The following is a 25375-nucleotide window of genomic DNA, read 5'->3' on the forward strand; positions in this document are numbered from 1 at the left end:
AACGGCCTTTTTACCCACAGAACTCCCCTCCTGGAAGCTGCCTGGAGCTCAGCTGGAGGGCTGATTGCCTGAAGGAAGCGGAGGCCCGAGTTTTGGCTCTTGTCTGGGCTTCAGGAGCCAACCAAGGGGGTCCGGAATAGGGCTAACGGGGGGACACATGCCAAAGGTCAGGAGTAGGCACAGCTGGAGCCCTGGGTCACCTTTGTGACTGTCAACGGCTAGAGAGTGAGTGAGCTAGAACTTCAGGGGTTTGGTCAGACCTGATGAGACCTGGCATGTGGCCCACTGCCCACCACCGCTCCATGCTTCCAGAAGGGCTGAGTCTGGAAGGTGGAGAGAGAGCGGGCTGAGAGGCAGGATAGGCCGTGGAGTTTCTCCTGTCCACTTTCAACGCAGGCAGCTAGGACCCTCTGAGGTTACGCCTACTCCACCTTGCCAGACTCTTTTCTCCAGGGAAAGAAGGCAGTGGTGACTGAGGTGGGCTGGCTGCAGCGTCTCTTGGGCAGAAAGCAACTCCTAGGAGGCCTGGGCCTGGGCTGGGAAGTCCATGGGGGATATTGTCAAAATGCAGATTTTGATTCCAAAGGTCTGGGCCTGAGCATCTGCATTCCCTATCAGCTCCCAGGTGCTGCTGGTGTTGCTGGTTCAGGATCACGTTGGAGTGGCAAGGGTAGATAACAGGGAGTGGGGTGCTGGGGCCTCTCCAGGTCCGAGGGATGTCCCTATGGTGCTGACCGGTGACCTCTGGTGTCCCTTCTCTTCTGACACTGTCTGTCTCTAAGACCACATGGTAGTGGGTGGCCAAAGTGCTGAGCTCACCCACTCAGCGGCTCCCCTGGGTGCCATTCCAGGCAGGCAGTGGAAGGCAGCTGCCCTCTGATGGTTGATTCAGAATAGTAAGTGACCCAGCCCTGAGAACTTACTGTGAGGAGACTTCAACACTTCTAAGTGGCAGAATCTGGCCCCAAGATATTTTTTGTTTGGGTTCTTGGGACTCTGGGTTTAGAGAGAGTGCAGGGATGGAAACATTATCTTCTTTGACAAGTATTTCCACTCAGAACCTCTCTGGGGTGGGGGGCTGGGCAGAAGGGGAGGCTGGGATCTCTGGGCCCTAGGTCCGCGAGGACTGTCTGGGACTCTATACCCCCTTTTGGGGTTGGGGGTCTTATTAATCTCTTTGTCGGGTCCCAACACGGTGCCAGAGCTGGGGATCCATGGGGGCCATGGCACCTGCCCCTGCCCCACCCTGCCTGAGCTTCGTGTTCTGGCAGAAGAGCCCACACCTCCCCGAATCTCAGATCATGTTGGAGGCAATGTGTCCGGCCAGTGAATCCAGCCAGACCCGCCCTGCTCATGCGGGAGGGCTCGGGGAGCTCAGGCCTCTTGCAGCAGGTATTCACCGAGCTTTGTACTCCAGGAAGCTCAGGGTACACAGACTTCGGACTCTCCCTTTCTCTCTCGGGTCTGGGTTCCTGTCAAGGAGATAGAGAAAGTTTCCACTGTGCGTGTGTGAGTGTATGCGCGTGCGTGTGTACACCACCACCCACGTGGAAGCATCCTATTATCTTTTCTTTTTTGCAGAAAATCAGGTCAGTGGTTTGACTGTTGTCGTTAACTGCACGGTGCCGTGGGGAGGTGGCATGAGCGGCCGTGGCCTCCAAGTGCTGACATGTGAGGGCAGGAGGGGGAGGCTGGGGTCAGGGGCGCTCCAGGCTGTGGGGTCTCCAGAAAGCAGCGACATGGCTGCCCGTCTGGGGAGAGGACAGGCCGGCCACATCCCGATTCCTTTTCAGCATCCCTCCCCCTTTCCTTGGGGCCTCGGCCGCCTGCCTAGGGCTGAAGCCTACGTGGGTGACCGTGCTGAGTAATCGGGGAACGGGGCCGGTGGCGGGTGGGCAGGCAGTCACCCTGTCTTGTGGCCAGGGCTCCGCAGGAGGGGTGGGCAGGGTGGAGAGCTCTGGGGTTGAAGCAGGGTGGCGTGGAGCTCCCCCCACAGGTATTACCTGTGGTTATTACAACGGGAGCAAAGAGGGCACGGAGCACTTTCACACCAGCTTCCTCACCTCGCCCACAAAGCCCTTGGAAGGGGCAGGAGTGGGCGTTATTGTTATGCTGCTGAGGGCGCTCAGAGAGAGAGAGTGAGGTCAAGGACCTAGTTCAAAGGCATCCAAACTCCTGCCCTGTCCTCACACTCCCCTTCTGGGGCCCCTGGGCCATGCACCTGTTGCCCTTTTGGGTGGTGGGGGGGCTAGGAAGCAGAGCCAGCTAAGCCCGCCTGGGCCATAAACCCAGGCGGGCTTAGCTGGGTCCTTCAGCTCTGGATCTCAGAGCTCAACTTGGGGAAGGACCTGCCACCCAGGCCCTCAGCCCGAATGGCCAGAGGACAGAGAGCAGACCATCTTCAGGCAAGCCACCCCCCACCCCCACAATATACTTCTCATCCTGGCCTTTAAGATCACCACTGCCCTCCAGCTCCCCTGTCCTCCACTCAAGAGGCTCAGACAATAGAGGGTGATGATCCAACCATGGAGAACACAGCCTCCCCTCCCCCTGCAGCCAGAAATCATCTGTTACCCATCGCTGGGGCCTAGGCTGCCAGACTGAGACCTTGTGCCTCCCTCCTACTTCTTACTGGAAATGAGCCCCTGTCCACCCCCACCCCCATCCGGCCTCCCAGGGGAGGTCCGAGGACTCATCTCTGGCACTACCCCCCTTCTGGGCACCACTGTGCAGTGGGGAGGCAGGCCGAGGCTGGCGCCTGCTGCCCCTAGAGACCCTCCTGGGAGAGGAGCCTCCTTGTGATCTCTCTGGGTCAGCTCAGCTGCCCTGCTCTGGACTCACACTCAGAGGAGCAGCTTGCCGTGAGCTTACGATGCTGACGTTGCACAGAAATGTGCTGGAAATTACAGAGTGCCTTGGAGGGAAAAACAAACTGGGGTTTCAGTTCCCATGGAAACGGCATCTATTTGCAGAGGCTCTTGCGTCAGAGCCTGGACCCCGTGCTGGTGGGGGCTGGGGGCAGGCATTAGAGGGCAAGGTCATCTGTTTACTGTCTGGAACCCTTCCAGGAGGGCACGTCTGAAAGGGCCCCCTTACCTTTAGCCTTGACTCATGGCTTTTCCCACAGAGGGGCCCGCCTGCTGGGCATTATCTCTGCAGCGAAGGGGATTTTGGGTAGATTTTTAAACTTATGAGTCAAGGGTGTGGGAAGACCCCAAATTCACCACTCATACATTTCTTCCACACACATTTTTGACCTATTCTATGCCAGATCCTGTGCTAGACCAGCCAATCAGGAATTGGTCTGTATCTGTTAAGTTCAGTGACTGGAGCTTCCCTTTCTGGAAGGAGCTGTGCTCATGAAGGGGGCACAGCAAGGACCTGCTGAGGACCACATGACCCAGGAATGCCACAGGTTCACCAGCGTTGCTGCCCTTGCTTTGCAACCAAAGCCAAGTGATTTCTGTTCTCATGGGACAAGGGAGCTAGTTCCCACATCTCTCGGGGAAAAAATTACCCCTAAATGGTCAAAGCATGTAGCCAGCCAAGAGAGGGGACTATTCCTGACATTGCGTTGGGAAGGGCGTCTTTGCTAGCTGCCCCCAAGGTGCTGTCCAGGCAAGAGGGCTTTATATCCATCATCACCACCAAGTCGAGGCCTTTCTTCTACCTTCATTAAGCAAGCCAATTAAAAAAAAGTCTTTATTTTCACTTCACTCTACTGGTACAAAGCGCTCCTGCATCCCCTCTCTCATTGAATGCAATTCTCCCAACAGTTTTAGGAAAGTTGTTGGAACATCATGCCCACCTTCATAGGGACAAACCGAGGCTGTGGAGGGTCAGGCATTTGTCAGGGCTCCACAGACAGTAAATGGTGAAACAGAATGGGAATCGGGTGCCAGATGCCTCTCTTGGTCCCCTCCTCCCTGTCAAGGCACCTGGTGACCAGATCACACACCACCCCCTTTCCCTGGCTGGCCTCCAACCTGCCTGAGGAATGGGGACCAGCTGTGTGTGGGAGAGCTGGGGCCGGTGGGGAAGGACGCTCTGTATTTCATTTCATGGTGGCTGCGTGGCAGAAAGACCACAGGCCCTCTCCCCCAACATTTTACACATGGATGCCTCAGTTTCCTTCTCTGTAAACCAGGAGAGTGTGTGTGGCGATCTGAGGGACCTATGCCCATGTCAGAATTCTGATGAAATCCAGGCTGTTCCTCCCTCCACGTGGATGGGTTGCGATGGGGTCAGGGCTGTTGCGCTCACCCTGCAACCCAAGTAAAGGACTTCTGTTCTCCTGTGTTAAGGGAGCTAGTTCCTACATCTCAGGGAGAAAGAGACACTGCTTGGAGCGGATTTGTTTCCCGGTTATCTCCTTAATGTCTGGTACCACCTAACAGCTTATTGGGCCCTTAGGGAAGTGACAGAGCCTGGAACAATCTTTAACAGGGGAGGCGAGGACTGGGGGCAGAAAGTAGAAGAGGAAGAAAAGGTTCAAGACCTTGAGGTCCTGCTTGGTTTGAGAGTGTGTGTGCAGTGGGATCCAAAGGGGCCTCAGGGCACTGAAGGTCCTTGAGGGGATGGCGGGTGGCAGACCGTGTCTACCTGTCACGTCCGCGTCTGGCCGGGAAAGGAGGGAAGAAGATGGGAAACAAATACGTCTGAACATCTGTCATGAATGAGGGGTCTGGAGTTTCTGAACCAAGGATCAGATTGCAAGGCCTGACAAGGAGACAAGGTGTTGAATGGTGGGGAGAATTCCAGAGGCGAGGCCACCGTACCCGGGTGCACCTCGTAGCCCTCCATGTGGACATTGTTTTCCCCGTTTGGAGGAGAAGGAAGCTGAGGCTGGCAAATTGAGTGGATTCCCTGGGGGGCCACGTAGCCAGTGAGGGGGTGGGGCTCCTCTGACTGCCTCTTCAGTGTTGGGTGGGCATGCTTTTGGGGGAGGACACGGCTATTATTTTCTGAGTCCAAGATCTTTTAAATTTCTTGGGGGACCTGGAGACTCCATTACTGTTCTCATTCTTTCTAGCTGTCTGTCCCCCTCTCCACTCCATGGTCTGCTCCCTTCCCACGGATCCCTCCTCTTCGAAAGCTTTACCTTTCGTCTGGTCCCAGCTGCTGGTCTCAGTTCGATGACAGAAGCCAGCTGTAGCTCTGGGGATTCTAGGGGATAGAGGAGATGAGTCTGCTTTCCCCCCATGCCCCTTCCCTAGAGCTTTGTTCTGCTGCCCCACAATGTTGAGCTAATCAGACGTACAGCCAGGTTGTGGGTGAGCTGCGGGTGTCTGAGGGCTGCTGGGGAGGGGTCACGTTCCTTTGGGTCATGTGTGTGCTGCAGTGAGTGTGCATGGGGGAGGAGGGGACTATTGTTGTATGTGGAGGTGTGTACACGAATTTGTACTTATGTGTGTGTGTGTGTGCGCAGTATATGCACTCTTGTATGGAAACGCTTGTATGTGTCTTAAGCATAACGTGAGTGTACGTACAGATGAATGCACACCAGCGGGATTAGGGCCAGAACTTGTAGGTCCAGGGCAAAATGAAAATGCTGAACCTCTTGTTCAAAAATTATTAAAAAGTTCAAGACAGGGCCGCCCGGGTGGCTCAGTCGTTAAGCATCTGCCTTGGGCTCAGGCCATGACCTCAGGGTCCTGGGATCGAGCCCCTGCATTGGGAATCCCTGCTCAGTGGGAAGCCTGCTTCTCCCTCTCACCCTCCCTCTGCTTGTGCTCTCTCTTGCTGTGTGTCAAATAAATAAATGAAATCTTAAAAAGAAAAAAAAAGTTCACGACAGAGATAGCGGGGCCTTAAATCAAGCGTGGGCCCTTCTGAGAGCCAGCTCCGCAGGACCGCACGAGTCTCCGTCCGTGATGCTGGCTGTGTATATGAGCGTGTACAACTTGTACATGTGTCCGTGTGTGCTGCCTGTGTGGTGTGTGTCAGTGTGTGACACTGGGCGTTGGCGCACTCTCGGGCATGAAATCTGAGCCTTTTCCTCACCACCCCCAGGCCCGGCCCCTAGGCAGCTGCCGGTGTCTATCAAAGGGAAGGTGTGTTTTATTTTTGGCGTTTTGTGCGCCTTTGCCCCCTGCTCCCATAGTGCCCTGGGAGGCCTTTGTTTTAGCGCTTTGTTGGAAGGGTGACAAACACTTCCCTCCACCTGCTGCCAGGGTGGCCCCACCAGAAACCACAGCTGGGGGTGGGGCAGCTTCCTCAGCCCCTCACCCACCCACTCCGTACCCCTTCCAGGCATCAGCAAGCGCAGAGCCCTGCCCGGCTGACCCCACCCAGACGAGGTACGCAGCACGTTGGAGCTGGAAGCAATGGTGGAAATCATCTGGCCCAGCTCCCCCACCTCCCAGTTAAGGAGCTGGAGGCCCAGAGAGGGAAAGCCGCTTGCCAGCGTTGCCCGGTACATCTGGGGCAGAGCCAAGACACTTTCCTCCCAGAGCATGCAGCCCTGCGGAGCTGGCCTCTGAAAGAAGGCTGGGTGGGAAGCAGGGCCTGGAGGAGAGAAGGGGAGACCAAGCCCTTAAGGAGCAGCAAAGCCTGGTTGCTGTGGGGCCGTGGGGTCCCATTCCCCTAGTGGGTGGGGGCTCTTTCTTTGTTATTTGATCCTTCCTCCTCCCAGGTCAGAGCTTTGTGTCCAGTCAGCCTTGCAAAATGTTGGCTGGTCCATTTTGAGAGTGTTGGCACAATGCCTGGCACAAAGTCAGGGCTCTGTGCATATTTGGTAATGAATGAAGAGTATTTAGTTGGCTTGTGCAGTCGGGTGGCAAGAACACGGGCTTTGGAGGCCAGCTAGAACTGGCCCAAATCACTTAGTAGATTGACCACGGAGTAGCTGTGTGTTGTGGCGAAGTTGCTTAACCTCTCTGAGCCGCTGTTCCCATCTGTAAAATGGGACTCTAGCAGAGTTGGTGTGAGGATGAAATGAGTGAAGATGTATCCCTCCCTATGGTCTGGAGTACATAATACAAGTGTGGTAAGGTTGTAGTCATTCTCCCTAGCTGTGTCACCTCAGGGAAGTCACACAAACTTCCTATAAACCTCAACGTCTTCACCTGTTGTCCCGAGAACTCAGCGGCAGGTGCCATACCCAGCACCGTCCCTGGCACATCGCAGGCACTCAGTAAATAAGAGCCTGTCTTCCCTCCTAGGCAAGGTCTTTTCTACACCTGAGGCTCTGTGATTCCCGCAGTCCCTTCTTCGACAGCCCCCCGCCCTGGTGTCACCCAGCCTCGGATGCTCCCAGCAATGAAGTCTCACCAGCTCCTGGCGGTCCACAGTCTCCCTGAGTTAGGGTGTAGGGAGACGTGGCTGGGGGTCGGGTAACTGAGAAGAAGGCAGAGCAGGTGTAGCCCTTGGACAAAAATCCAAGTTCTGCCTTTGACAGGGACTGAAGGCTTCCAGGTGTGTCCAGACCTGTGTCCTGATCTGAAGATGAAGGTAAAGGCAGACGGGTGACTCCCTGAACCCCTGAAGGCTCAGAGCTTCCCACTTCCCACTGTTCTTCCTGCTCCCTTTCCCTGGACTCCCCAAGGCCTGAGGCGGCCTGCCACATGCCTTGGCAGCTGAGTGTCCCTGAAGGCAGGTGGCGGAAAGAGGTGTTAGCGCAGACCAAATGGCAATGTCCAGGGAGTTAGCTACCGGGGACGAAGCCCAAGCTTCTGGGCAAGAGACAGAGCTGGTGCCACCGTGGGTGACCCCTGGCCCCTGGCTCGGCCACAGAAAACACCTCCTGGGCCTGGGAAGAACGCAGCACTTGGCCTTCGCATGCGACCGTGTTCCTGTTTCCGTTACTCGAGTACTGTTTGCACAAACCAGAAAAGATAAATGTGCGTGCAGTTCCAGGCCTCCTTTTAAATGCTGGGAAAGGATTTGGGACATTTCATCTGTGGTATCCGTGGCACTTACCAATGTCAGCTCTTTACTCGGAATAAACATGAACTCTGTGGCCCTGAGCAGGCTCTGACCCAGGCATGAGAGGGGTCGGGGGCAACATGTGTTTCTTCCCCAGCCCTCCAGCTAAGGGGACGGATGTCTGACCTCGAGACCTAGCGCCCCAGGAGGGAGTGGAGAGGGCCAGAACCCGGCAAGGCCTGCTCGTGCAGTCCTGTGTTTGTTTACACGGAGACGAGAACCCAGAGGCCGCCCTGCGCAGTGGTTACTATGACACATGGAGGAACCCAGCAAGTGAACTCCCTGGGGTTAGGGAACAAGAGACAAAAATAAGGTAATATCCATCCTCCCAGAGAAGGCGGGAAGAAGAACAGTCTGAACTGGGCCATGTACACGTGCAAGTGCGCGTGTGCGTACGCGCGCGCACACACACGCACACACACACACACACATCCGTGGGAGCATTCATGGGTCCCCATTTCTGATTTAGGAGGAGGTCAGTTAAGATGTGTTAGACTAGAGCTGCTTTGGCCGAGCAAGGGGCTGTGTAGCCTTTTCTGCAGCAGACCCCTTGTCTGTGTCTCTTTCTAGGCCCCCGAAAAGACAAACGACAGAGCTGGGGCGTGGTGTGTGCACACGCACGGGTGTGTGCGCGCGCGTGCATGTGTGTATGTGTGATGAGACGTCTACTCCCTGCAGGGCCTCTCACACATCTGCTGTCACAGAGAGGAGGCCAGGAGGGCTCGCCAGGTTGTTCTTTTGAGCTCAGGGAGAAGAACCCCCTCTTTTACTCCCTGGGGTTTTTCTAGGGGCTCAGACCAGGGAAACTGGGCCATTTCTAACCCCCTCCTGGCAAAGAGGGCCATGAGCCCCCCTGTCTCTAAGACTAATATAGCCCCTTTCTACCCACCTGACTGGTTCCACCCACTGACAATACTCTCCAAGTCGGGCCCCTAGCTGGGTTGCCCCTAGAATGAACCCCTGCCCCACTTTCCCCCTCCTTCTGCTCCCCTCCACTCCCCATCTCATTTGCCTCGACTCCCACCCCTGCCCCCAAAGGCCTGTTTCTTCTCCCTCCAACTATTTACCTTCAGTACAGAAATAAATCTGACTCTCAGAGAGGATCCTTTCTTTAAAAAGATCAGTTGCCTGAATTCCCTTGGACCAGCTGCCACATTTCTTTTCTTTGTACCTCATTCTCCTGGACTCAGGGCCAAGGACAGGCACTATTCATGGGGGTGAGGGGAGCTGCTCCTTAAGGGCCTGGCCACAGGACAGGAGGGACAGTGCTTGCCAGAGCAGAGCTGCATGGTCTGGGACATGGATGGCGTAGGCTGGGGTGGATGTGTAGGGGAGTGCAGGGGAGTGTAGGGGAGTGCAGGAGATCCACAGGAAGACCTCTGGCTGGAGCTCGGGATCCTGGGCTCAAGTTCTAGTGCAGCCAAGAGCTCCTAAGAAACCTCAGGTGAGTAATCTAGCTCTCTGAGCCTCGGTTGGCCTACCCGTCCAGTTGGTGGGAAGGGCAGACTGACTCATCTTCAGGCTGTCCTCCAGGTTGATTTATAAGTTGTGGGGGGATGGAAATGGGGCTAAGGAATTGAATTTGGTTTCCTGGTGGAAACTTGTGGAAACTTTTTTTTTTTTTAAGCTACCATGTATTAAACATTTCTTAATGATTATCAACAACACTTCCAGAAGGATTTCTAAGCATTTGACATCAGTGAATTTACTTGCCCCTCACAACAGTCCTAGGAGGTAGGTGCTATGATTTCCCCCATTACACAGACTAGGAAACCGAAACACAGACTAAGTAAGGAGCCTGAGGAGCTTAGCTGAGATTCAAACCAGGCAGTCTGGCCGCAGAACCCCTGCTCCTCATCACCACGTTCCACATTCCAGTCGCTTGCGACGTGTTTGCCAAATCCTCTCCATCTTGCTGTTGAGAAATCTGAGCCTCAGAGCACTTGAGCAACAGCTGAAGGTCACACAGCTGGGAAGCAACAGAGATGAGGTTCCCAGTCAGCCTGGCTTCAGAGGTCTGCTCTCTCCCATCCGCTTCCCATAATCCTGCCAGACCCTCAGGCCCCCAAAGCCAGCTGATCTGGTATTCTTATATTGCAAAGTCTCTTTAAGCAAGTCAGTTCCTCCTTCTGGGCCTCAGTTTCCCCATCTAGAGGCTGATTGGGGTGGGCCAGCAGATCCCTGTGGTCCCTTGCAGTCCTGTGAATCCATGATTCTTGAGGTGTGGTGCTTCTGGCTGTAAGGGCAGAGGTGGGCCCTGGGGGTGCAGCTAGGGAGGATGGGGATGGAGAGAAGGGGAAAGCTACAAGAGACAGGACGGGGGGCAGTGGGGGCCATGAAACCAGTTCATGGGAGCAGTTGTATGAAGCAGATGACAGAAAGGGAGAGAGAAACCTTGGGTGCTGGGGAAGGGGGGCTCCCCAGTGAGTTTGTTCCTTCTTCCTAGGGGTCCCCCAAAGTTCAGGGTAGGCCCAGGAGAGCGCTGGGCAAGGGAGCAGGGGCCAGGCCAGCTATGACCCGAGATAGAGCAGTTTGGGGAATTAACATGGCTGGGGTTCTGTTGTCTTTGTAAATACTCGGAGATGTCCAGTTATTTTAGAAAAATGTATCTGAAGCCGAGATGGCGTTTGTGCGGTTGGCCTGGCTTCCAGTTCATGAGTGTGCCCTTGAATTCCTCCATTCAGGAACGGAGGATCGGTTTCCTGCCTGTACCCTCATTAGGATGTACATACCAGTGGGCTCCATGCTCCTCTCGGGGACCCCACAGGCGCTCTGGGGTCCTCCCCACACCCCACACTCATGCACACACATCTGTAGCTGCATGTTTTACTACTCAGCGCTGCTGTGGAAAGCACGACTCCCCCCTGCCTGCACCCGGGCCAGTTTCCTTTTCCCCAGGGCATGCTGGCCAACAAGTCGTGCCCAGTGCAGCCCACGGAGGAGACAAATGTCAAGTGCTGAGGACCAGAGAGAATAGGCTGCGTTACCAAGCGGGCTCTCTGGAAAATGTATACTATCACCTTTACCCGAGTATCCCCTCCCTCTCGCCCCCTGCCAGGCCCCCAGCTCTCGCTGTGCTGGGCCCTTCAGCTGCCTCCTCGTGCATCACAGCTTTGGGCTAACCTCCTCTCTGGCTTGGAGGAGTCAGGGTTCCGGGGAGGCATCCAGAATCCCAGGGACATGGATCTATGTTGTGGTCAGTGGCTGTTCCCCGATCCCTGCCCCTCCGTGATGGGTCACTGGACATCGGCTATAACTGCAACGGTGATCTGTAGGGATGGGTCGTGGATGAACTTGGCTTCCAAGCAAAGGGTGCAACCTATCACATGGATGCCATGCCCAGCCTCCTTAATCCAGCATGCTGTAGTCTGGGTGCCCAGGGGTGGAGGCAGCCCTCCCTCTAAGAACCATTGTGGGGAGCTTGAAGGGACTGACAAAGGGTTATGGGCTCTAGTTACAGACCGAGCAGGGACGGGACGAGCTGACCAGTGAGTAAATGTTGCTAAAGGTGATGGAGAGCTCCCAGCCATTGAAGTTTTAAGGACAGCTTGGCTCTCTCCAAAGTTCAGCTCATGCCACATCTGTGGGTCACTGCTGATGGCACAGGCTTGGGTCCTCTCCCACGAGCTCTGGAAGGGCATTTGCAAGTTGGGCACCCTGTGCTTTCCCTCCCCCTCCCTCTTTCAGCCTTCTGGGATGGTGTCACAGGAGGGGCTTGGAGCATAGCTTGGCAGACCCCACGGCTCTGATCATCTATCAGAAATGAAGCCCAGGGAGAGCAGAGAAGAGGAGGTGGTCGGGTAGGAAGTAGGGGCTTGCAAAACAGGGACATACCCATTTGCCATTTACCGAAAATGTTCCCCATTTCTTTTAAAGCTGTTGTTTCCGCAAAGGAAAACTTGTATTTGTCTGTGAGTAAACTGCGCTGTCTTAATGAACTGAAAGCAGGACAGGATGAGCGTTTTTTTTGTCCCCATGACTAAGAACAAAGAGCAGCTCACTGGCCTTCAGCAGTCAGTACTGTCACCACTCCTCCACCCCCTGTCCCGGTCCCAAACCTCTCTGCCTGCCCTCTCCTCCTTCGGAGCAGAGCTGAGACCCGAGAAGGGCTCGCCGCACGTCATCTGTGCCCCAGAGTCCTGGCCGGGAGCGTGGTTTTGGCCCAGGCAAGGCTGCTGGCTTGGCCCGCAGGAAACACCACGCCCCTCCCTGAGGAGAGCCTGGGCGGGCAGCGGCCTGATGAGAGGTGGCAGGCACTGGGCAAGTGTGGTTTCAGGGAGGTCTGGAGCCTGCCATTCCTTGGTGGCTCAGATGACAGTGGAGAAAGAGACGGAGGGAGGAATTCAGAGATTTTGACCCGCTGTCCTCCCCTTTCCCTGCCAAGCCGAGAAGTCTCCCCACCATCTCAGGTCTCAGAGACAAAGCCTTATTTTCTGGAAGACCTTGCCTTAACCCTTTACTCTCAGGGAGGATGTCTTCCTGGGTCAGAAGGAGTTTCATTCAGAGGACTTGCCAGGCGTCCTTCTCTGGTCCACCTGTTACCAACTCTCCCTTCACTCCAAGTGCAGACTGTTTTCCCACTTCCACTCTTGGTTCTTGGTCTGGGGGACAGCAGCCTTGGTTTTGGAGTGTCTCAGGATTTGGCGCAGCTTTTCGGTCACAACGCTTTGGAACCTGGGTGGAGGTAGTTAAGGCCAGGGGTCTGGGCTGCTGCACGTCCTCTCCCCACGAGACAGAGCTTCATGGCCAGGACTGCCTTTCCCTCTGCAGCTTTTGGAGCCCGAGTCTCCTGCTGCCCGTCCGGTTCCCAGGGCACCAGGGCCCTGGGAGAGGTCCCTCTCGTCCGAGTGGAGCGCCACCTACGGGGAGAAGGTGGTGGTGGTCTCAGCCTCCACGCTCATGGAGGAGCGCCGGGTGTGGCGGCAGGAAGACCACTGGCGGAGCCGTTCCTGGCTCAGGCAGCCCAAGTCCTTGAAGAGCTTGAAGAGGTCGTTCCTGAACTTGACACCAATGAAGGCATACAAGAAAGGGTTGACGCAGCAGCGGACGCAGGCCAGGCTATAGGTGACGTCATAGGCAATGTTGAGCTGCTTACTGAGCTCACAGCTGCCGCTGCCCGTGATATTGAAGTTGGCCACCGTCTGGGCTAAGACCACCCCATTGTAGGGCAGCTGGAAGGCGATGAAGACCACGACCACGGCGATGATGACCTTGATGGCCTTGTTGCGCTCGAAGTTGCGGGCCTGGAGCAGGGTGCGGATGATGACGAGGTAGCAGAAGCTCATGGCCCCCAGGGGGATCAGAAAGCCTACCACCATCTGGGCCACCTGGATGGTGATCAGGTCTTCCACGTGCTCCGTGACGAGGGAGCACCGCAGGGCTTGCTCGCTGCTGCTTTTCTGGAGGCCGCTGTACAGCAGCTCTGGGGTGGACAGCACCATGGCCAGCATCCAGATGCCCACGCAGGACAGCTTGCTGATGAGGAGAACGCGGGCACGGTGGCGGTGGGCCGAGACGGCCTGGACAATGGCCACATAGCGGTCAATGCTGATGCAAAGAAGCAGCAGCATGCCGCTGAAGAAGCTTATCTTGTAGATGCCGAAGATGATCTTGCAAACGTGCACACCAAAGATCCAGGACTTGGCTGCGCTATAGGCCCAGAAGGGAAGGGTCAGGAGGAAGAGGATGTCGGCCATGGCCAGGTTGAGTAGATAGGTGTCGGTCATAGTCTTGAGCCTCTTGAAGTAGATGTAGGTCAGTACGACCAGCCCGTTGCCCAGCAGGCCCATGAAGCAAATGATGGTGTACATGAGTGGCAGGAACCAGGCTTTAAAGTTCCGCACGTCTTTCTTGAAGCATACGGACTCGTAGAGAGTGTAGTCCACAGTGGTATTGTCTCCGATGTAATCATCGGTGACCTCATCTTGGCACAGGCACACCTGCGGGGGAGGGAACAGGGCAACGCCATCCAGTTTAGCCAAGTGGGATCCAGCTCAACTCAGCTCACCTTGAGGCCCCAGGATTGCCCAGAGCAGTCGTCCCCATTAGGGGCATCACCCACAAAGCCTGCAAATTCTTGGGCCCCACCTGGGACCTACGAACCTGGAATCTATGGGGGTGGAGCCCTGGGATCTGGTTTCCTAAACTTCCCAGGTGGTTCCCTGGCTTAAAACTGGTGCCTCCCAAAATTTAACATGCACATGAATTACCTGGCGATCTTGTCAAAATGCGTGTCCTGATCAGATAGGCTGGGACCCGAGATTCTGCACTTCTAGTAAGTAGCAAGGGTCTGTTCTCACCAACTCAGAGAGGCTTGGCATTATGTGCCCTGACAGTGGACTGGAAATCATCTGGGCTTTGAGGTCTCATGAGCCTCGGGCCACATAAACACACTTTATCTCTGAGCCTCAGTATCCTCATCGGTGAGATGGAGACGACTCTAATCTCCCTCCATGGCTGGGGTGAGGTGCTTAACCTTGGTTCTGGTGCCCAGAAACTCCAGAAGAGGAGGAACGTGTGTCTTTCATCTTGAGTCTCCTTTTAGAATCTGCTAGAAAGAGTTTTCCAGGAAGCCTGCAAAGTACTTCAGCTTTTGAGGGGAAATCCATGTCGGGGTTCAGGTTGAGGAGGGCCTGGAGCCAGAAGGCAGATACTCTGTTAAGAAGCCTCAAAACCCTGGTTTGGGGCAAGCTGCTGTGACCTTGGGTGATGAGTGACTTGCAAAATTCTACGGATCCCAGGGCCCGAGGTACGGTGCCCCGCACGAAGCAGGGGCTCCGGCAACATGTGCCCAAGGGCACTGAACTGTACAGCTATGATAGGGTGGAGGGTGCCCTCCTGGGCCACTGCCTCCTCAGCTGTGATGGAGTCCTCCCTGCATCCCTAGGAAGAGCATGGGTCTCCGTTGTCTCCTACTCTCCCTTTGGGCTCCCACCCTCTCCCCCTACCTCTCTGTGTCTCTCTTCCTCCCAGTCTCTTCCGGCAGATCCCAATCAGCCGGGCTCAGCAGCTCAGGATCTTTTTTTTTTTTTTTTTTAGCCCGTTTGTAGGCCAAGCTGAAGTATCAGGCAACCTGTTGTGATTTTATCAATGAAGGAGGGCATGCGCCCCTGCACCCCTGTGCACAGGGACAGCTGAGCCTCTGTAGGCTGGCAGCTGGGCTTCGGGGCTGCCTGGGGAAGCTCATGGCCCCTCCTCTGGGAACTGGGCTCTGGGCAGCTCACAGTGATGGGTTTTCATGCACCTGGGGAGCTGGAGGGACTTTAGAGATGAGGAAAGGGAGGGTTTTGGAGAACTTTGTTCAAGGTCACACAGCCGGAGTGGATCCCGGTCTCTTTCCCACATCCTGTCTCTCTGTCTTTCTCACTTCCAAATCCTGAATTTATCACTGTCACAGAACGAGGACAAAATAATATTCAAGAGCCTTTTCTCTGGGCACTGCTATCTTGAGAAAAGTTAGCGGCACCCCCCTTTCCCCTCATCTGGGCATGACTGCAGCCTGGGGTTCCTGAAGAGGCTGGCTGCTCTCAGCCTTAACCCATGGTAAGTCTCAGGGTTATAAGTCTGGAGTCCCCGGACATAAGGGGGGTATACCCAGCCTTTATGAAGAGTGCTCCCCACCAGCATGACCTGCCCTCTTTTTTCTCCCTTTACTACTTCCGGACTCTGGGCCACTAGGCATGATGCCTCTGCAGCCCACAGCTCCACCACATCCTGCCCCGTCTGAGCCACCCCCATTCCCCCAAGTAAAGAGAAGAATGAGCCCCAGCTGTCCCTCATCCCCTCCCCAATCTTCCATTCTCCACTTCTAGCAATACAGCCCCTCCCAAGTCCTGAAAGAGGGGAGGGAGTGGTGATGGGGAAGGGGGCCAGGCTGTGGGCTGTGGCCCAAGCTCCGGGGGGGCCTCTGGGATGGGGTTTTGGGAACAGTGCCCAGCTTGGGGCCTGCCTCTGGCCGGAGCTCCTGGAAAGCTGCCCCTCTGGCCTCCAGACTTGGGGAAAAGCCAAATTTTGAAGGCCTGCCTCTCCAGCTTTGGACTTGGCCTCCCCCTCCCCCTCCAGAGAGCTCCCACCCCCAACCAATGGAAGAGAGTAGACTATGAGTTACAGTTTCTTCTAACTCCAGGGCTCAGTGGGGCCAGCTTTCCTGTCTGCATTTCTGGGACTGAGAAGCAGAACAGTGTAAACTGGGGGACTTGGCTCCTGCAGAGTTTGGGGACCTATAAAGTATGTACACTACCCTACCCCCAGTGTCCTGGGCCCCATGCTTTCTTCCCTCCCCACTAAGTGGGGCTCAGATGGGCCTCTTTATTTCATAGAAGGGACTGGGGCCTCCAGAAGAGGCTTTGGCTGGACACCGGGGGCGGGAGACAGCTTTGGGGTAATAGGATCGTAATGATGCCACCAGACCACATGTTCTCTCGACTCATGTATGAAGTTTTGCACGCACGGCTGTGCACACACATGCACAGACTCCAGGAAACTCACAGCCGTTGCTTTGTGCCGTTCCCCTTGACAGACTCAGACGGAGCCCGCATTTCTGTATCCCGAATGGGGACGGTGCAAGTGCGGTGGGGGAGAAGGTGGTATCTTATTTCCCCTGTGTTTTAATTTAAGCGGCATCCAGGACGTTTGGAGACCATGTGTAGCTTGTAGGGTCACTCAGCAGATGGAGAGGGGCAGCCACCGGCTTAAGGAACAGCGGGTGGGTTTGTGTCTGGGTCTCTTTCTTTATAGCAAGTGCCCCCCTCCTCCACCACCAGGATTCTGGGGGTGGGAAAGGGTGGGCTTGGGGAGGGGGTATGGGGGAGGGAACAGAGCTTTTGATGGGCGCAGATCTCACCTGGAAAATGACAAGGAGAGCCACCACCAGCAGGCTTTTCATTGGTTTCCCTGCAGGAGACAAGGTGAGAAAGTTACTGCTTGGCAGGGGCAGCTCTTTGTTAGGAAAGAAGGCCTCAGGGAGGGGTGGGGGCACTGTTGGGAACTTTCCCCACAAGCCCCAGGCACCTCGTTTGCCTGGAACATCAGAACCAGATTGTGCCTTGAAGCACCTGGCTGGCTGCCCAGCCTTGCCGGCCCTCACCTCCTCTTAGTGGGATCAGAATGCATGGCAGCCCCTGCTTCCCACCCCCTTCCTGGCTCTTCAGAGCATCTTCTGGAATTGGAAAGCTCACTCTGGCCCACACTGCCCCTCAAGGCTGAGTTTCACCTGACCCTGACTCCTGGGTTTGAGTGGCCCCTCCCACCCCAGGTTGTGTGGGAAGCAAGGCCTTGAGGGGGGTGATGGTAACTCTGTGTGTGTGTGTGTGTCCTGCACTGCTCCTTGCCAGTAGCCATTGGGGAGCATCTTTCCTGCATCCGGGTGAGTGGGCAACCCCATCTGTAGCCCAAGTGTCCTCTGGGTGAGGCCAGCTGAGGAGACAGGCTGATGCCACAGGGCTAGGTGGAGGAGTGAGGTTATTTCCTGGCATCTCAAGGACGGTAAAGTGCTTCGGGGACCCACCTGCTCCCCACAACCCCTCATTCAACTGACAATCATTAAGGCCAACTTGTGGTTTTCTTGGCCTACACCCTCAGCCTGTCGGTGAAGCAGGGACCTCTTCCCTTTCACCCAGTGCAGGCCCGGAATGAAGACGGCATCCAGGAACTGTGGGTTGATGAGTGAATGAACGAGTGAGTGAGTGAGTGAATGAATGCCCCAGCTTCTCCTTCTTCCGGGGAAGAGAGCGCCGGGGTGACCTGAGGGGACGCAGTCCTAGGACGGTATGGTACGATAGAGACTATTCTCCGAGGTAACTACTTTTTTTGCTTGACTGAAGTGTGTGTGGGTATGTTTGCTCTTTAACTTGTTTCTAATCTGGGGCCTCTCAAGATGTGGGAAAAGGGAAGACACTCAGCCATGGGAGGGGAGCCTGCCCGGCCTGCGCAGAGCAGGGTCAGAACCTGGGTACATTCTAGAAGTCAGGAGGCTCTCTTGAGTCTGAGCAGCGGGTTGAGACCCCAGGTTAGCACAGGCCTGGTGAGCTGCCGACAGAGGATGGGGCCTTGGCCACTCAGTTCTGCTTTGTGGCTGAGGTGAGGGCTGGAGTGGGAACTTACTTCCTCTGAGGGCTGAGCAGGGAGGACAGTGCACGGGGTAATTTATGTAGCAGTCTTATCTCACCTAACCTCTGGGAGCACCCAAAGGACAGGAGTTGTGCTTTCTGACCTTTGTAGCCCCCTCCCAGGAACCTGACCCTCAGCCTTCTAGCCAGGGCCTGGCCCACAGCACAATCAGTAACTAGGATGCCACAGATGAATGCCTAGGCAGGACTTGCAGGCCGGTCACACCTCCAGTCTCAAAAGGGACAGGGAAATGCTTGGGACTCCGCTTCAGGCACCTTCTGGAAGCTGGGGACCCTCTTCCTGAAAGCAAGGGGTTCTGCTTCTCACGAGGGAGCGGATTGCCAGGGATTCTCTGTCCTTGGCTACAGCGCCACCTGCTGGAAATCTCTCTGCACGACACCCAATTTACTGCACGCTCCAGGTGGAGTGCCTAAGGCAGGGGATTCTGGGCTTGGGGGCGTTCCTGGGCCAAGGAGGAAGAGCCTCAAGCCACAAAAATAAATACATAGTTTTCCCACCTCAGGCAAGTTATATTGCACACTACTGCTAGACACTTTCTAAGGCAGCGCTATGATGCCAACCCCCACCAGGCCTCCTAAATCCTGAGGACCTCTCCCTCCAGCCCTACAGAGGAAGGCCCTGAAGCTTAGTATGGCGGTCAAGCCCCTCACTGCCTGCCTGCACCTGCCTTCCTGGCTATGTCTTCTCTTTCTGAGGACAGGCACGCACTGTCCCATTGTCCCCGGCTTGCCCCTGTGTATCTGCAGTCCTAGGTAGGAATAGAGGACTGCGCAACGTCCTAGCTCCCCCTCCCATCCCCCTCCCTCATCGAATTACCGTGGGAGGCCGCCCTCAAGCCCACATCTCTATCTTCAACACGCTTTTGTCAGGGTCCAACGCACCGCCCATTCTCCACTGACTCATCTTGGTGTGAAGTGCTCGAGGTTTCTTTAAACAGGCACAAATCTTTCGTTACTCTAGAGAAAGCCCACTTTGACTGTCAGTGAGAACCGAGAAACCTCAAAGTTTTGATAAGTCACAACGGGTAGATGCAAGGAGTAAGAACTGTTTCTATTTCACTCCATCAACCCCTTCCCTGGGGGCCCTGTCCCATTCCTTTGCCCCTGGTGGAGGGGAGGGGAAAGGGGTTGAGACTAGGCTATGTGTGTGTGTGTACAAGATTTCTCATTCCAGGTGTATTGGAAACGGTGGATGAACAAGGATCCGTAGAACCAAAACAGGCTGTTTTCAAGAAAGGTAACCAAATGGGAATTTAGGGGAACTCTGGTGTGTGGCAGGAGCCTGGTCAGTGGCCATGAGTCAGATCATTTCTGTCTGTTACAGAGTCATAAAGCAACAAGCCTTGGGCAGCAGCTTGGGTGAGGCCACTGAAGTTGGGAATCTTAGGGGCTGAGATGTGGATGACTTATATGTTGGGTATTTTCTGAGTTCTTGGGTTTCTAGTAATAATCATAATGAGAAGAAAATTTCCTAGAACTCCAACCTGAGCCCCCAGCAAGGAAAACTGCTTTCCTGTCTGGGTGGAGGGATTGCTGGTTGGTTGCTCTTCCAAATCCCTAACTTTCATCCCCACATTTTCCAGACCCTCTAGGGAATCATGGGTACCCATTTAGCTGGCCCCAAAAGCCACCCCAAAATTTTTCCTTTCTGGAATTCCTCACCTGCCAACACAACTTTTTTAGGGGAGGCAGAAGAGAGGGGGAGGGAAGAAGCCGGGCAGGGGTAAGGAAATTTGGAGAGAAGGTGAGAAGCCTGGGGGCTCCCCTTTCAGACAACAGGCAGGAAGATAGGACAGCTAAGGGAACCTTGCAGTCCCTATGATATCAACTTCTTTACCCAGTGATAGAATTCAAATTCACTGAGCTCTCACTATGCACCAAATCGTTCCATGTATGATCACTGTCATCATGGTAGGTAGGTACTACTATAATTCCCATCTAAGACTGAGGAAACTGAAGCACAAGAGATTAGCAAATTTCCCAGAGTCACACGGTTGGCTAAAAATGGAGCTGGGCTTTGAATCCTTCAGTTTCCAGAAACCACATTCCTAAGCCATCTTTATGCTGCCTCTTAGTCTTTCTGTATCTCTCCCTCATAACATCCTGTGAACGATGCCTTGTGATTCTCATGCTATTCCAAAAAACAGTGGCCCAGAGAGGTTAAGCCACTTGCCCAGTGTCACACAGCTGCTAAGAGATGGCTCTGAGATTTGATTGGAACTCTCACTACCTGTGTTACCTTACATTTCTCTTGAGTCCTCTATGTCTAGAGACCTCCATGGAGCATGATGAGAGTCCTCACTTTCCCACATTGTGTGGGTCATCTAGCTCTGTTGCTCCTGTCCCCTATCATCTCAGAGTCGGCCCCACCTCTGTCCTGACATCAGACTTTCAGAGTTCCTTCTGAAATGCAGCCCACATCCCTTAACTCACCTGACTGAAAAAGAAAAATCTTCACTGGCTCCCTATTGCTTTCAGGACAACCTCTCAGCAGGGCCACACAAAATCTTGAAGACTGGTCCTTCCTGTGCCTCTTGCCTCCCTTCTTACCTTCCTCCTTGGCGTGGCCACGTTCTTTACGCCTCCTTCCACTTGCTCCTACCTTGTTTCTGTTAGCTTTTGTCGGAGCTGACTGACGGGGAGTCCACAGGCTGAGCCCCCACGATGTTCTGCTTGGCTACATTGGATTTCCATTTGGATGACTTTCGGTGGGGCTTGCCTGCTCTGGTTCACTCTGCTCCCCTCCACTTACTACATCTTGTGTCCCTTCCCTCATTTGCTTTGTTGGCCCCTGATGGAAACCGAGTCTGCTCTCCCTGCCACCTCCCGCCTCCCTTGTTCCTCCTTGTCTGGTTTGAAAGCTTGGACATGCCTTTCAAAACCCAACTTAAATGCTCTTCCGACCCATGTTCCATGGTCACCACTTTTCTCTGGAACTTTCCACGTGCCTCACGGAGACCCCATGAGCACTATGTCTCCCCCTGTCTCAGTGGCTTAGGCACCTGGGTGACTCTCTCCCCACAAGACTGGTCATGACCGAATTCCCCCATCAATGAGAAGTGACTGGAAGAAGGTACCAAAGAGACCAGATTTTCCCAACAGCTCCCAGAGGCTGCAGCGCTCCCTTCCTTCCCAGCCATGCTCCCAGGCCAGGAGGCTTTTGCTCAGCATTCTTTTACCTTCCCTCTGCCACCATTTCAGACCAAGCTATGACACATAAGTCTCTCACAGGCTTATTTTTTCTTTTCTCTGTTTTGGAGAATTCTGAGGTCTTAAGACTCCTCTCTCAAAGGTGGGAGGGTGCCTGGGGCTGCTCATTCAAATCATGAAAGAGACCAGCTCAGCCCAGCTTCAGCTTTGGTGTTTTCATTTTGTGTAACAGAAACTCTGCTTTTTCACCCACCTCTTGCTCCCTACTGGGCAGACGGAGAGAGAAAAACAGATCGTTCATGGCCCATCCGCCCCACCAACGGCCCTGAGTCTGTTCTGAGCAAAGCTTCCCTCAGTGGCTTCCCTTCCTACCAGTATTTCAGGCTTGGCCGTTGGGGCTCTCTCTCTCGAGTTGAGTGAAGCGGGCGAGAACATCCCTTTCTCCCAAACCAGAGGTTGCCCTCCCTCCCCGCATCAAAGCCTGTGAGGCTAGCACCCCAAACCCAGGTCTGGGGGAAGACCCTCAGTGGTGGCCCAGAGTTGGTTCTCAGAGGCCCGTGGAGCCATGGTGCACGGCCCTCCCTGACTCTCTATTCAGTCATTTCAGGCCTTGAATTGGTCTGAGGCTTGAAGTCAACTGTGGCGGGAGAATTTACACTATGGAAACTGCCAGTCAGCTCCCCTCCCGCTCCACGGGAGCAGGTTTCCCAACATTTCCCAGCACCCCACGGGGACACACAGAGGTCATATAGATCTCCCTCCCGGAGGTGCCACAGGGAGTCAGGAACCAGTCCTCAATGGGCGATGGCCTGCATTCTGTGACTGTGGTAAGTGGCGGGGGGGGGCGGGGGTCTGGGGAGTGGGATTGGGGAACAGTCTGCTGGGAGGAGAGGATGTCGGAAGAGATTTTTAAAAACTGAAATCAACTCAGAGTTGTTGATGTCATTCATTCATTCATTCATTCATTCATTCCACAAACTCTCTGCTCATACCCCCAAAGCCTCTGAGATGGAGATGCAAGGATCCGGTCCCACCTGCCAGGCATTCCAGTCGTGGGTCAGGTGGCTACTTTAACCCATTTACAGAGGATTGCTGGGTCCACCTGGGGTTCTGGGTAGGCCAGGGGAGGGGGTAGGCAGAGTAGAGGCAAGAGGCTGTGGTGCGGTGGGAGGAGTGTGAGGACAGCACAGGGCGCACCAGTGAACCTTCACTTTTTAAAGGCAACCTCTTGCGGCTTTGAGGCTGCCGTGGTGCTTCGCTTGCTGGTGAGAATGAACCATCCAGGAACTTGGCCTCTGTAGCCTCAGCCGGGTCTGACTTCGTAGCCGAGATTTACACATGGGGTGTCTGGAGCTGGACGTACCCCATACCCCTCACAACCCTCTCAAAGCTTCTTTTGTAATCCCTCTCATTAAGACCAAGTTTCGATCAGAGGACAGGCTTTTTAAAGGGATGAGTCATTGGCCAGGGCAGAAAACGTGAAGTGGGCTATGACTTCTCCAGGCTGAATGCCCCATTGTTGTCCCATTTCCTGTTGCCCACCCAGCCTTTAACCTGCATGGGGCGGGAGCCAGAGGGATGTGGAGCCTGCTTGCGTTTTTCCTACCCCCTACTGCATACCCTAACCTTCCCTTTGCTCCTAAGAGCACGGAGCTTCTGATCCCTGCTTAGCAGGCGAGAAAGGTAGAAAGCAGAGGGAGGACGAGGAGTGGAGGGCCCGGAGCCCTCTGAGGACTTCTCCCCTGAAGAAACAGGTCCCAGGGAGCCTCACCCATCACCCCAAGCGGAGATGAAGACAGGGTCCATCCAGATCACCACCAACCCCAGACCTGCAGCCTTCTCCAGTCCTCACTTTCTAGGAAGACACCATCTCGCCACCCCCACCTCCCCCTGTCTTTCCTGGTGCCAGTGGTCACCCCTTTCCCCAGCTCTGAAAGGTGCATCTGTTGTGCCTGGGAGAACAGGGTGGCTGATTCTCACCAGGACAGACCCTGATTAGTTGGGAGGCTCCCCCGTGCTTTCCATCCCCCTCCTCCACCTCCATTCCACGGGGTCAGGCTGGATGTCAGAGTGACCTCGTGCTGCTCTTTCCCACATGGGGAGGCTCACTCACCCAGGTCCATGACACTCTCTGGGCAGTTGAAACCACACAGGAAGGCTGTGCCGGCTCTTGAGCTCCCACTGTCTGGGGAGGAAGTGCTTTTAAGTTCTGAGAGGAGCCACCCTCTTCTCTGCCCCTCCTACCCCAGCTCCTTCCTCCAATCCGACCTCAACCGCGGCCCCCACGGTGCCTTCTAGAACCAAGGGGTATGAGAAGGTGACAGTGACAGCCCACTCACTGGTCATAGGATCATGAATCATCAGGTTATTTATATTGAAAAAGCCCCCTGTGTAGCCCAGCAGTTAAGGATCCCAACCCAAGGCAGGAGAATTTGGGCCAGTTATTGATTGGACACATGTTTAATCCTGAATACCTCGGGCCAGGGCATCAGAGGTGAACGAGGGATTCCGTGTCACAGAAAACTACATTTCCCAAACCACTTTGTCCTCCAGCTTCTCAGGTAGATTTGGCCAGTGGGAGGAACTGACAGATGATGGAAGGTAGAGGAGAAGGGGGATGTCAGAATATTTCGGACAGCTTTATTGAGATAGAACTCACATTTACATATATATAATTCACCTTTTTAAAGTGTACCAGTCAATGGTTTTGTATATTCACAGAGTTGTGCAAACATTACCACCATCAATTTTAGAAGATTTTTTAATTACCTCTTCCCATTTGTTAGCAATGACTCCCCATCTCTCCTCCAACCCTGTCCCCAGGCCCTGGTCGCCACCACCAATCTTTCTATCGATTTGCCTTTTGTAGACACTTTGCATCAATAGATTTTTATATATGGCCTTTATGTCTTGCTTGTTTCACTTAGCATCCTGTTTTAAAGGTTCATCCTTGTTATAGGTTAATCCACATCTCATAGCCTCATTGCTTTTCATGGCCCATTAATATTCCATCGTATGGATATACCACATTTGGTTTATTTGTTATCAGTTCAACATTTGGATGGTTTCTACTTTGTGGCTCTTATGAATCATGCTGCTATGAACAGTCATGTACAAATTTTTGTGTGGACAAATGTTTTTATTTCTCTTGGGTACATACCTAGGAGTGGAATTGCCGGGTCATATGGTAATTCCATGTTTAATGGTTTTATTTATTTATTTATTTATTTATTTATGAGGGAGAGCACACCTAAGGGTGGAGGGGAGGGGCAGTGGTAGAGGGAGAGAGAAAATCTCAAGCAGACTTCACACTGAGCACAGAGCCTGGCATAGGGCTTTATCTCATGACCCCTGAGATCATGACCTGAGACGAAATTAAGAGTTAGATGCTTAACTGACTGAGCCATCCAGGTGCCCCCAATGTTTAACATTTTGAAGAACTGTCAAGCTATTTCCCAAAGTGGCCTCATGATTTTATATTCTCATACACAATATATAATACGGTTCAATATATGAAGGATCCTTGAAAAAACCTGTTATTGTCTCTTTGATTCTAGTCTTCTGGTGGTTATGAGATGGTATCTCATTGTGGTTTTGATTTGCATTACCCTAATGACGTTGAGCACATTTTCATGTGCTTATTGACCATTGCTATATTTGAAGAAACATCTATTTAAGTCACTTTCCCAGGATGCCTGGGTGGCTCAGCTGGTTAAGCATCTGCCTTCTGCTCAGGTCATGATCCTAGAGTCCCAGGATTGAGTCCTGCGTCGGGCCACCTGCTCAGCAGGGAGTCTGCTTCTCCCTCTGCCCTTCACCCCACTCGTGCTCTCTCTCACTCTCTCTCTCTCAAATGATAAAAATAAATAAGATCTTTAAAAATAAATAAATAAATAATTTGCCCATTAAAAAAAATTTTTTTTTTATTGTGAGTTTTTAAGAGTTCCTTATTTATTCTAGACACAAGTCCTTTATCAGATACAGTACTTGTAAATATTTTCCTCCATTCTGTGGACTATCTTTTCACCTTCTTGATGGTGCTCTCTGACTTTAAAGCAAACAACTTTAAAATTTTAGGGCCCGGGTGCCTGGGTGGCTCAGTGGGTTAAGCCGCTGCCTTCGGCTCAGGTTATGATCCCAGGGTCCTGGGATCAAGTGCCACATCGGGCTCT

General features: G+C 54.0%; 1 protein-coding gene across 4 annotated transcripts; it reads right to left on the bottom strand.

Moving 5' to 3' along the window:
- Positions 1-12016: 12016 nt before the first annotated feature.
- CCR7 (C-C motif chemokine receptor 7) lies at positions 12017-23387 on the bottom strand. 4 transcript variants are annotated; one of them, XM_032871572.1, is made up of 4 exons: positions 23317-23383; positions 21233-21469; positions 16769-16818; positions 12017-13865 (listed from the first exon to the last, which is right to left on the bottom strand). In XM_032871572.1, exons 3-4 carry the CDS (start codon positions 16808-16810, stop codon positions 12786-12788), a joined length of 1122 nt encoding a protein of 373 aa, XP_032727463.1. In that variant the 5' UTR covers positions 16811-16818; positions 21233-21469; positions 23317-23383; the 3' UTR covers positions 12017-12785. The 4 variants fall into 4 exon arrangements, with proteins under 4 accessions (XP_032727463.1, XP_032727462.1, XP_032727465.1 ...); XM_032871571.1 differs by lacking the exon at positions 21233-21469 and having other exon boundaries at positions 23317-23387; XM_032871574.1 differs by lacking the exons at positions 16769-16818; positions 21233-21469 and having other exon boundaries at positions 23317-23368.
- Positions 23388-25375: the final 1988 nt, after the last annotated feature.

Source organism: Lontra canadensis, unplaced genomic scaffold (genome assembly GCF_010015895.1).
Source record: "Lontra canadensis isolate GAN:19392208 unplaced genomic scaffold, GSC_riverotter_1.0 scaffold43, whole genome shotgun sequence".
Taxonomy (NCBI): domain Eukaryota; kingdom Metazoa; phylum Chordata; class Mammalia; order Carnivora; family Mustelidae; genus Lontra; species Lontra canadensis.

Excerpts from the sequence above, each read along its gene's own strand:
- CCR7 (XM_032871571.1), bottom strand. Across the intron at positions 13,866-16,768 it reads CTCTCCTTGTCATTTTCCAG|GTGTGCCTGTGCCAAGATGA; the intron begins GTGAGATCTGCG and ends CCTCCCCCGCAG.